Source organism: Peromyscus eremicus, chromosome 4 (assembly GCF_949786415.1).
Source record: "Peromyscus eremicus chromosome 4, PerEre_H2_v1, whole genome shotgun sequence".
NCBI classification, from domain to species: domain Eukaryota; kingdom Metazoa; phylum Chordata; class Mammalia; order Rodentia; family Cricetidae; genus Peromyscus; species Peromyscus eremicus.
In genome coordinates this window covers 55,083,514-55,095,775 of record NC_081419.1, presented here as the reverse complement: position 1 = coordinate 55,095,775, position 12,262 = coordinate 55,083,514, and the positions used below count along the sequence as shown (strand labels likewise).

The 12,262-nt window shown below is 39.7% G+C and overlaps 1 protein-coding gene across 1 annotated transcript in view; it reads left to right on the top strand.

Moving 5' to 3' along the window:
* The window catches only part of Ttn (titin), a 272,282-nt gene that overhangs the window by 103,282 nt on the left and 156,738 nt on the right, over window positions 1-12,262 (top strand). The window contains 15 exon segments of the mRNA XM_059260758.1: window positions 1,125-1,334; window positions 1,524-1,601; window positions 1,697-1,723; window positions 2,101-2,160; window positions 2,359-2,442; window positions 4,064-4,138; window positions 5,208-5,261; window positions 6,115-6,516; window positions 6,977-7,036; window positions 7,448-7,525; window positions 7,704-7,781; window positions 8,362-8,448; window positions 8,685-8,765; window positions 10,175-10,258; window positions 10,637-10,723. Of these exon segments, the coding sequence (XP_059116741.1) occupies window positions 1,125-1,334; window positions 1,524-1,601; window positions 1,697-1,723; window positions 2,101-2,160; window positions 2,359-2,442; window positions 4,064-4,138; window positions 5,208-5,261; window positions 6,115-6,516; window positions 6,977-7,036; window positions 7,448-7,525; window positions 7,704-7,781; window positions 8,362-8,448; window positions 8,685-8,765; window positions 10,175-10,258; window positions 10,637-10,723 (1,545 nt within the window).

Below are 12,262 nucleotides of genomic sequence, written 5' to 3'. Positions count from 1 at the left end.
GCCTCACATTAGACTAAAGTTGAAAGTGCTTATCATTTTCTAAATGAGTGAATGTCTTAAATATATTCACTGATGACAAAGCTCACCAGAATATCATTTTCTGCAAGAGGCACATGATACTGTGATGTGTGTAGTCACAGATTTCCAGATAACATTCAGAGAGTCTGCCCACTCCTAGCCATGCTCCTAAGAGCACATGCTGTCCCTGGGGGTTGGTGCCTTCATATTTACCGCTCTATGCTCAAAAAGTGGGTTTCTGAACTCTAACAAGTCCTCTGAAATTTAGAATTGCAAATTTCCTGTTGAATTTGAAATCATTCCCCAGGGAAATCTCTATAAAAGAGGAAATTCTAGATCCTAAATAACAAAAACTGATTTTCTCGAGGTAAGAAAAGGCTTCACAGAGGAACTGACTGCAGGATAGCTTATCTGTTCTCTGTTAGAAACTGTCTTATTGCATGAACAGTTTTGAAATTTAATTTGACTTTGGGTTCAAATCTCCCTCCGGCATCTCCTTCATATGAATATTTTAAGGACTCTTGGGGATTTCCTTACATTCTCTATCAATCCTGTAGGAATGCCCTGAAGAATTGGAACAGTTTGATTACTAATACAAGAATGTGTCACTATTATTCTAAGCTTGCATTGGGGGTTTCCTATTATTTTATAAGCGAATAAAACTAGAAGGCAAGCATGGTCACACATACCTGTCATCCCAGACACTTGGAAGGCTGGACTGGGGCAGGAAGATGCCATATTTGAGGTCAGCCTGAGAATCTTAGCTAGACTTAGTCTCAAAAATAAATAAATAAAGTACTTGGGATGATATAGCAATTCTTTGGGAGGCCCCTGGTTCAACGATAGTACCACAAAAATAGATAGATAGATAGATAGATAGATAGATAGATAGATAGATAGATAGATAAGCTAATTTCACTGGGTGTGTTGGCACATGTTGTATACCCTATAATTCCAGTACTTGGAAGATCAAGGCAGGAGCATACCAGTTTGGGCCACATAATGAAACCCCATCTCAACCACCAAGAACTTTTAAGTAGAGAAATCACAGTAACAGAGATTCCTGTCTATATAATCTAACGTTGAATCCCTTTGGATTTAAACAGCTGAACCAATCCAGTTTACAAAGCGTATACAGAACATTGTGGTGAGCGAGCACCAGTCTGCTACTTTTGAGTGTGAAGTGTCCTTTGATGACGCCATAGTGACCTGGTACAAAGGACCAACAGAGCTGACTGAGAGCCAGAAATACAACTTTAGGAATGACGGCCGCTGCCATTACATGACTATCCACAATGTGACCCCAGATGATGAAGGTAATTGTGTGGACACTTGGCCAGTGAATGTATAATCATCACCTTCACCTGTTTTTGGTATTTCCACCCTTTAAGTATGCTATGTTATGTACTTCTAAAACAAAGAGAAAATACAGGTATAAACAAGCACATTGTATTTAACTAAAGAAGTGTATTAGGAAACTAATGTCCGATGATTGTTCTCTCCAGGCGTCTATTCAGTAATTGCCCGACTGGAGCCCAGAGGCGAGGCGAGAAGTACTGCAGAGCTGTACTTAACCACCAAAGGTGAGGGCAGGCCGTGTGAACACGCCACAGTCCTGAAGGCTAGCATCATGCCCAGACTCTTCTACATACCAAAACACTCTCTTTTTCTTTTGCAGAAATAAAACTTGAGATGAAGCCTCCTGGTAAGTTTTTTTTTTCTTTTCTTCTTACAATAAGTTCAGTGTTGGTGTCGTTTTATAAAGACAGAAGCCCAATAAAAATATACAAAGTTACCATTTCTCTTTTCAGTAAAATGTTACTCAGTAAAATAATTTCGAGCAAAGTGCAATGTTCCACTTTATGAATCTGGGAAAAGGGAGATAGAAAGTTGCTAGTACAAGCATACAGATAGAGTGAATACAGAATTAAGCAAGTTCTCCTAAGCACTGAACTGTGTGCCATGAGCGGTAGAACATGAACTATCACTGTGTCTGCATGCTGATGGTTGCTGTTGAGAGTACCCAAACAATGAGCATGTGTTATCAGCTCCCCAGTGCTTATCACTATGTGTTACTTCCAGATATTCCCGATTCCAGAGTTCCGATTCCAACCATGCCTATCAGAGCAGTTCCACCTGAAGGTAAGGCCCTACCCCTGCCATCTGGGCATAGAGCACTAAAATTCCACATCACTCCCTCCACTGTCTACTTAGAAACCAGAGAAAACATGCAGTTACCATGATAGTTATTGATGTTGCTTGTTCCAATTAAGCCTGAGTTGATAAAATGAGACATGAGACATCTCTTAAAACATGGTGCTGATATGTATTTTATCCCAGAAATCCCTCCTGCGGTTGCTCCTTCCATCCCACTTCTGCTGCCATTACCCGAAGAGAAGAAGCCACCAGGAAAACATATGGAAGGTATCACACTAACTAAAGTGGTAAAACTTAAGAATTCCACTGACTGTGAAAATGTGACTTCATATAGCTCGTGCTCCCTCCTGTGGTCAAGAAGCAGAACTGACTTCAAAATGCTATTCCTACTATATGGTTTGAAATTCTGAAAATTATCAGGTTAACTCAAACACTATGCTTAGTTTTAAAATATTGCAAGGGAATAACTTAGATGTTAATTAAAATTAAGTTTATTTCACATGCCCCTGACTACTATGCTTAACAACTAACCAGTTCGTTGGGCAGCTTATAGAAATACACCGTATTTGTTGAGAGGCAAACTGAAAGTTGCAGTTTGTTTTCTCTTCAGTTATACTTTTAACTACTCTCTGTAAGTCACTGTTTCTACAAAACATGGCTGAGAATATCTTTGACATACTTGATTGGGTCTTTTGTGGGAGGTGTATTTGTGTTTGTAAACTGGTAGACACCCGTGATCCCAGCTCGGCAGACAGAGACAGGCCAACCACCACAGGCAAAAGGCCCATAAGACAAGCCAGATGGGGCTACATACTAAGATCCTGTCTCAAAGGCCAAACAAAATAGAAGAGCCCTTCAGTGTGCCAAGGAGTTGACCATCTCCAATGCTGAACACTTAAGGAGTTGTTGGGGACTATTTACACTCTGAAGCTAGGCAGCCCACACAACAAGTTGCCTGAGACTTCCTGGAGTTACAAATTCAAAGTTGCTGGGAGAATTAATTCTCTCAGCATAGCTATAAAAAAGCCTACTGGTCAAAGTTAGGTTTTCCCATAACCTTGGGTCACTTTCACTATAATAACATAATGGGTGTGACACGTAAGTCTCCTAATGTCTGCCCTCGGCAACTGATATTAAATGCTTGAGCTATTTTTCAGCCAGTTTGAAAGAAATTCAATATTTTTCATGCAATCTTGTGAATAATATACTTTTAATAAAAGAGAGAAACATGTTTGTAATTTATATGAACCTACTTGAATATCTATCATCTACTGGTGGTGGCACAGAGAAGAATGATCAGAAATCATAAGTTAGATTCATGATGTTTTTGTGGTCAGAAGCAATAATTGCTGTTAAGAGATTATTTGGCCTTTAAATCGAAATGTCCACATGGCTGCTGGTATTCATTGCAAAACCTGAGACTTTAAATCAGATTTTGAAAGCCAAATGGTATGTTCCCTGTTTACAAATCCTAGCAGCCATGGAGAATATGGTTAGGAACCATGATCAGAATGTACAGCTAGCAAGCAGCAGCCACACCCCATACGTATAACATGGGTTGGACTTTAATTCTACTATTCTGTTTTTATTCTCCTGACAAATTTGATCTCCACACTCAAGTGAAACACAGGAAAAGCATACCTTCTCTATCCTTCATCTTCCGCTAATGCTACCTCTTTCCCATCGTACAATCCTACAATCAAAGGACATACAAAACCACACTATATATTCTATCTACCTCCCTCCAAAATCTTTTTTTTTTAATTTTTCTGAAGCAAGTATCTGCCAATAAAGTTTATTTTCTCTTGTTTTCACTAGCATCTGGAAAATAAAATTGAAATGTCCTTAAAACATTTACATTACTTATATCTGACTTTTTTTTTTTAAGTGACCCAAAAGTCTGTGAAGAAAGATACCAAAAAAGTTGTTGCAAAGCCCAAGGAAGAGGCACCACCTCCACCAGGTATTATAATAAACTTTAAAAATCAGCGGGGTTGGGGATTTAGCTCAGTGGTAGAGTGCTTGCCTAGCAAGCGCAAGGCCCTGGGTTCGGTCCTCAGCTCCAGAAAAAAACAAAACAACAACAACAACAAAAAAAAAGACCTTTAAAAATCAAATAAAAAAAATAGCCAAAAAGTGGGTTTTAAGGTTTTCATGGTGGATAAGTACTTATGAGTGCAGGAAACCGGAAGGGCAAGAATCGGAGTCACAGGTGGTAAATCTCCCCTCATCTCTCTCATCCTCTTCGACTACTATCCCTGTGGCCATGCCTGCCTCTGGCACCCGATGGCGGGAGAATGAATGCTTGCCATCTACAGCGAGCAGATGGTTTGAAGGAGACCTTCCCCTCTAGTCCTGGGGCAGCTCTTGACCAAGTCCTCCTAGCAGGACTTCAGGGGTTCAGGAGTTCAGGACATCAGTGTCACATGATGCTGCTGCAGCCCAGCTCAGGACCCTTCACTGCTTTTCCTTATCCTAGCATTTGAAGGAAGAAAACAGCATCTTTAGAGGAAATACAATACATCTTGCAAGGTTGATGGAAGACATTTACATGACTAATGTAAAAAAAAAAAAAAAAAAAAAAGTAGTTCTAACCCTCTTCACGAACATGGAAAGCACAGCAGCCTCCTACCCAGAGCACAGGCACCATCCTCCACATAGGCTTCCTGAGTGGTCACTTGGAAAGCATGGGTGTTTGGCAAATTTTATAATTAATATCTGGAAAAGGCAAAAGCGTGGGTTTTAAGCACTAGACACACTATACATTCCTTCGCTATTTCTTCTACATTTGAATTCTTTAAAAGCGGCCTAAACTGGAATGAAGTGCCTGCCAGCCTCTGAGCATTTTGGTAACCTGACCTGACATACCGGCTTGCATTAGCGTGGACATGATGAGGGTTCCATGATGTGCCTGTAAGGGGTGCTGCATTAGTAATAATTCATTATGCAAATGACCGCGATAACGCTCTAAATTGGTAGACATTAAACAATACATAGTCTAAAAATAAGCATGCACTCTGTGTTTTTTCAAGGGCCAAAAGTTGCCAAGAAGCCCCCGCCTCCTACTCCCATGATTCCAGCAAAAGGCAAGTAAAAAGGAGTTATTAAGCATTTGATTATTTACTCTTGAATTTTGCATGGATCCTCTTTATTATTTTTTACTATTAGGCTTCCTGGTTGTTGTAAAAGTGTCAAGTCCTCTCTGCCTTTGTGAAGAGTGCTGGAAACAGTGGTTATTCCTCACCTCTGCAGCCACAGAGGGGGCGGGGCCAGGGGCGGGGCCAGGGCGGGGGCCCGCACAGCAGTGCGAGATGGAAAGGAAAGAGCCCTCTCTAAATTTTACTTTGTAATACACACAAGTATTCAGGGTTTATAAATAATGCTGATCTCAAGGACATTTTAAAATCTGTGCTATAAAAAATGGGAATTGCTTTGACTACCTAATTTTTCATTTGTCATTATTCAACTGACTAGTGAGTCATAAAAAAAAAGTAGGTTCCAAAAGAAATGCTTTCGCAGAAAGAGAGAACTAAAGATTAACTGCAGAAACATTTACTCTAGATTCTATAACGCTGTTAATGTTATCAAGTCTTTAGTGTTCCGTGAGAAGTTACTAGAATCTCTCCAAACAGGAGTTCACATAGAACAATGGAAGGGCTATCAATTTGAAGTCATCTGTTGAATCCATACTTTTGACACTAGAAGAAAATCCTCAAATCAAGGGCGAAGAGCATCCTGATACTGTCACGTTGCCTGGTTAATAAAACAGAATCCATACAAATCAAACCATAAGAGATTATCAGTCTAATACCACAGCATCTGAAGTGCTCGATACTGAATGGCTGTGGATTTCCTTTGAATGAAGCCTTTCGACAGATGTAATTAATATGATTTTCCCCTCCTTTTTCTCCTCCCCCCCACATTCTTTTCATTTTTCAGCTTCTGAAATTATTGATGTGTCCTCCAAGGCTGAAGAAGTAAAAATAACAACTATCACTAGGAAGAAAGAGATTCACAAAGAAAAAGAGGCTGTGTATGAGAGTAAGCAAGCAGTCTATGAGAAAAGAGTTCACATAGAGCCTTGGGATGAGCCCTATGAGGAACTGGAGACAGAGCCATACACAGAGCCATACGAGGAACCCTATTATGAAGAGCCAGATGAAGACTATGAAGAGATCAAGGTGGAAGCTAAAAAGGAAGTCCACGAGGAGTGGGAGGAAGACTTCGAAGAAGGGCAAGAATACTATGAGAGGGAAGAGGGCTATGATGAAGGGGAGGAGGAGTGGGAAGAGACTTACCGAGAAAGAGAAGTCATTCAAGTTCAGAAGGAGGTTCATGAAGGTACGCATGCGCTGGGTGGCTTTTCTTCCTCTCTTCCTCATTTTCACTCAGTTCCTTCTACTTCTGATGCTATCACCTGGTTTACAGTGGGCATGACAGAAAAACAAAATGATCATTGTAGTTTCTCCAAGCTTATGGACCTTGCATTATTTGGTCTGTAGAATAGTCCTTATCTTCCGCTATAATTAAGCGTTCATGTTGCAGGTGAAACCATTTAATCCTAGGACTAAGGCTACATCTCAGTTGCTGTTTTCTAATTGAGAAGCTCAAAGTTCACTGCATTGTCACTTAACTCAGTTTTGAAACTCTGCAGGAGAGTTATATTAGCCATATGCTCCCCAACCTGACAGATTCTTTACAGGATGATAAATTATTCTTAGCTTTTTAACGTTTGCAACAAACATGGCTATTAGAATTGACTGATTTGAGCATCCCGGCTTGTCTTGTGTTTTTATTAAAGAATTACATGAGAAGAAAATCCCAGCCAAAGTGCCTGAAAAGAAAGCACCACCTCCCAAAGGTATGTGATTAGAATCATTAAACAAATTGGAGTCTTCCTGTCATTATCATGGCTTGTTTGGCGAGGCTGTCTAAATCAACAGCTGAATCCAATAGATACAACTTCTTCTCTAAGCTTTAATGTATCTATGAATTTTCTCTGAAGAATTTTTATCTACTTGAAATATTAAAAATATTAAGATAAGAGAGTGTTACAGTAAATTTAAAATAAATATAAACACTCCCAGGACCTTATGCTTACAGTTAAGAACACCAAACCTACCTGTCTTTAAAAATATTATATATATATATATATATTTGCATACATATATACATACATATATGTGTATATAAAGAACAAGAGAGAATTTTGATAAATATTTAGAATTTAGTAAATTCTAAAAGTACTGCAATTTCTTTAAAATATTTGCAGTTGTAAAGAAGCCAGTAGTTGAAAAAATTGAAAAGACTTCTCGAAGAATGGAGGAAGAAAGAGTTCAAGTCACCAAAGGTATAGATACCGTTTATAGAATGTTCTAGTAACATGTACATAAGTCATCTGTTCTCTGATATAACTTATAATAATGCTCATGCATTATTTATATAGTTATCTAAATGGAGATATTTTTAAAATTTGGGGCTAAGAAATATCCTTCACAATACAAATATATCTGTACATATTTTTAAAGTACCCGAAGTTTCCAAGAAGATCATTCCACAGAAACCTTCCCGGACTCCGGTGCAGGAAGAAATAATTGAAGTGAAAGGTATACATCTTTATTTAAGTTACAAGCTCCAATTATTGTAATCTATGCGTATGGATATCTGAACATACATTGCTAAATAATTCAAAAGCACCATGAAAATTGCCCATTTTAAGAGCACACATTTTATGTTGGGTTATACTTATGTATAATTCAATAACTCTATTTTTGCCTTTAGTCTTGCTTAGATATTACTTTTTTTAATTTAAGGGAGGTTTTGTGTTTAATGAGTAATCTTCTAACTTTATCATGCAGTGTATTGCATTGCATATAATATTTCCCACCCTCTAATTTATATGAATTGATCCTAATAGATTTGGGGAAGTAGTGTGTTGTGTGTGAAGAAGTTATGTCTATTGGATTCTCATTTAACAGTGCTTGATACAAGACTGCATGAGTTGTTTTGACCAAACAGGTCAAAACATGATTTGTTTTCTTCTTGAAACCGAATTTGTTCTTAATCTACTGCACTAACCCACTCAATCGGTGTTGAAAGATTTACGTATAGTGTGCCATCTGTGTGTCTCATCGGATGTCCCGTCCTAGAAAAAGAAACACTGACGTGGCAATCCTCTTTTTAAAGTACCAGCTGTGCATACGAAGAAGATGGTTATCTCCGAAGAAAAGATGTTCTTTGCTTCTCACACAGAGGAGGAGGTGTCCGTCACAGGTATATGGCAGTTTGGAACTTGAGAGCTCAAGTCGCAGAGTTTTAGATAGACTTTTTATCCCTTCTTGCCTAATGCGTGAGGCTGTGGGCATTTCTTTCTCCTTGCATTTCCCTGTCATCTTTCTCCTTTCATGTCTGTCAGCTTTAATCTCTTGTCTTGGTATTCTTAGTAAATTACAATCGCCATCCACAACATGATCAATCAGTAATCAATGTGTGTGTGTGTTTTTTTAAAGTCCCCGAGGTACAAAAGAAAACTGTCACTGAAGAGAAAATTCATGTCGCGGTTTCCAAAAAGATTGAACCACCACCCAAAGGTATCAATAATTCATTCTAAGTTTAAAATGTTTTCAGCAAAACTCACAGTCAGCATCAAACTACGCTTGATAATAAGTGTCAGAATTAGTCACACAGTTGACAGATCTGGAGTCTGTGTGGACAGAGAAGTCACCGGAAGAGGAAGTGGAAAGACCACAGTAAAGGACAGGCATGAACTGCCCAAGGCTCCATTCTTGTCTCTGGACACTTACAATCCAGTGACTTTTGTATTTGGACATAAGATGTGATGAACACCACCCCCCAATGCCACCAGCTCACCAAAGCCTGTTTCAAATGTGAAAAATCTTCTCAGTTAGGAGTTTAATATACCAGAAGTATGAAAAACTAAGTTTTGTAAATTTATAATTTAATTAAATTAAATTAGAAATTCTTTAATACTCAAAACACACAGCTTCTTTTTCTGCATTTACCACTCTCTGTGTTTCTGTGGTGGTTGGCATCTGCTGTTTGAGCAACAAGAATGCAATATGTTGGAGATCTAATGGCCAACTCTTCCCAACTCAGAACTGGAGACTATCAGTTACAACGGTAGCCAGGGTATCAGTGTTTACCCCACGGCTGAAAGCAAAGGATACAGTAACCACTGGGCAAGGTAGTGAAGTCCCAGCACTCAGCTAGAGCAGCATAGTAAGACCATGTATGGAGGGAGGGAGGGGGGAGGAAGGGAGGGAGGGAAGAAAAGGAAGGGAAGGAAGGAAGGAGGAAGGAAAGAAGGAAAGGGAAGGGAAGGAAGGAAACAAAGAGAGGAAACAAAGGAAGGAAGAGATGGAAGGAAGGAAGAGACGGAAGGAAGGAGAAAGGGAGGGAGGAAGGAAGGGAAGGAAGGAAATGAAGGAGGGAAGAAGGAAGGAAGGAAGGGAAGAAAGGAAAGGAAGGAAGGAAGGAAGGAAGGAAGGAAGGAAGGAAGGAAGGAAAGGAAGGAAGGAGGAAGGAATGAAGGAAGGAAGGAAAGGAAGGAAGGAGGAAGGAATGAAGGAAGGAGGGAAGAAGGAAGGAAAGAAAGGAAGGAAGGAAGGAAGGAAGGAAGGAAGGAAGGAAGGAAGGGAAACACTCTAGACTTTACACCAAGGTTCCATCCTCTTTCCCAAGCCAAATTTAATATATAAAAAATATTTAATATCACCTAATGCAATTGTTCTCATGCAACTGACTTTAAAAGAAGCAAGAGTTCTTCCATCTATTTCTGAGAAAGTAGAAACTTCTGCCATTAAAAGTGACAAATAAGTTGTCCCTTTTCTACCAAGCCATTCTGCTATCTCAGTTTCTAAACCATAGTCTCTTGCATCCAACTGGCATAAAGGGGGAATATCTACTCTTGACTCCTATATAAGAACGTACATCTTGTCAAGATGAGCAGTTTCTTGAACATAGTACATTTCTCTTAAAGTCCCTGAACCACCTAAAAAGCCAGTTCCAGAAGAAGTTGTTCCTGTTCCCATTCCTAAGAAGGTGGAACCCCCAGCACCCAAAGGTAGAATAACATTTCTTGGGTTCTGTCTTTTTGGATCTTTTGTGTGGGGAACCTGTGCATTAACCAAATGTTGTCAGTAAACAGTCTCTCATATACTTACTTCTCTATCCACCGTTTTGATTAATTTGTGGTAACACATGTTAATAACAGTTCCAGATGCCAGACCATCCTAAGTGGGTATTTGTCTGCCTCCCGTCACATGTGTGATGTCTACCTGGTATCGGTGTACTAAACCTCCCATCCTGCCACAAGTAGAGCATACTAAATTACTTTCTAATTCTTAAGCTCTTAATGAGGCTTTATGCTCTACTATAATCTTTAATGTCTCAGAAGGAGACTGTAGCATTCGACACCGTTTCAACAATGTTGTCTTTAAAGTTCCCGAGGCTCCCAAGAAACCTGTGCCAGAGGAGAAAAAGCCAGTTCCTATTCCCAAGAAGAAAGAGCCAGCTGCTCCTCCAAAAGGTATGCAGAACTGCCCGTGGAGACAGCCATCGCCCCAGGGGCCAGCTCTGCTCTGCATAGGCTTCATCTGTACCACATTGTCCTCGACTCTTGTCTCTTTGGCACGGTCCTCGTGTTTCAAACATGTGTCACCTTTGGGGATAGACTCTTGTTATGTATTATTTATGATTCTAAACATTCCTAAGGCAGTGCCCAAAAAGTGTTATTAAAAGAAGTAGCTATGTCAAACTGCTACCTTAAATTTTTAATATCACCCTGAAGGAGGATTTGTGAAATATCTTCTACGGACATGTTTATAGAACAAAGCATCTTTCTCTCTCTCACTCTTGCATGTGACTTCTTCATTAAGATACTGTTGTGTGTTGGTTATGAGGCGACTGTGGGGAGGCTGTGCGGACTGGAGGGGCTTGGTAGAAGTGAGTGTCACCTAGATACAGATGAACCCAGTGTCGGACGGCTGTTCTGCCTTAAAGCCCATGATGGCGAGTCTGCAGTAGGGCAGAGTTTAGACACTTATTTTCCCTGTATGTCTTAAAATCAATCAAACATACTGTAAACATTTGGGAGTACATTCTAAATGACAGAAGTTCTCACAGAAAAACACCTGTGCATACATACACACCATTTTGTGACATAGAGGTCCCCAAAGCCATTGGCACTCTGTCCTACTGAAAGACCTGTTCCAGAGGGTGTCCTGTGTCTTGATTATACTTTAGGCAACCAGAAACAGAAATTCAGAATGTGGTCAGCAGTGGAAAGTTGCATGGATAAGAGTGTTCTGCAACACTGTAGTTGTCGTTCAAAAGGTCGCAAAGTGTCGTGATTTATCCCCTTTTCAAAACAAAGTATAAAGAGACTTTTTTTCTATATGGTCTACCCACACTCTATATTATTAGTATAACCACTGACTGATTTGTTTTCATCAGATCACACCAATGGGGGTAAAGAGAAAACTAAGTCAGTAAAATGCTGGCCTTGACTATGTTCAACACTCAGAACTCATGTACCTATATTTAATTAAAAAAAAAAAAAGGCATGGTGTGGGACACTTGTATAATCACAGAATTAGGGCATTGGGGGAGTAGAGACAATTGGCATCCCTGGGGCTCACTAGTCAGGGAGTCTCTAGCCTGCTTGGCAAGTTCTTAGCAAGTGAGGGATCCTGTCTTAAAGGAAAAAATGAGTGCACAGAACCCAAGAAATAACACCCAAGGTTATTCCTACCCTCCCAAAACACACACATACATATCTATACACACATGAACACACACACAGAAACACACACACACACACACACACACACACACACACACTCACCACACTAACATAAAAGAATGAATTCTATACACATTTCTGTTACATCACACATTTTCGTCATTTAAATGCTTCTAAAACATTGTATGTAGCAGTTACTATATCGTGACTTTGAAATGGGATCTTTCTGCATTGTACCAGTGCAGTCTATAACATTAATGTGCTGTGTGTTGCATTGGGGATATGCCGGTATCCATTTTTGGAAATGAAACACTCCGGCACTGA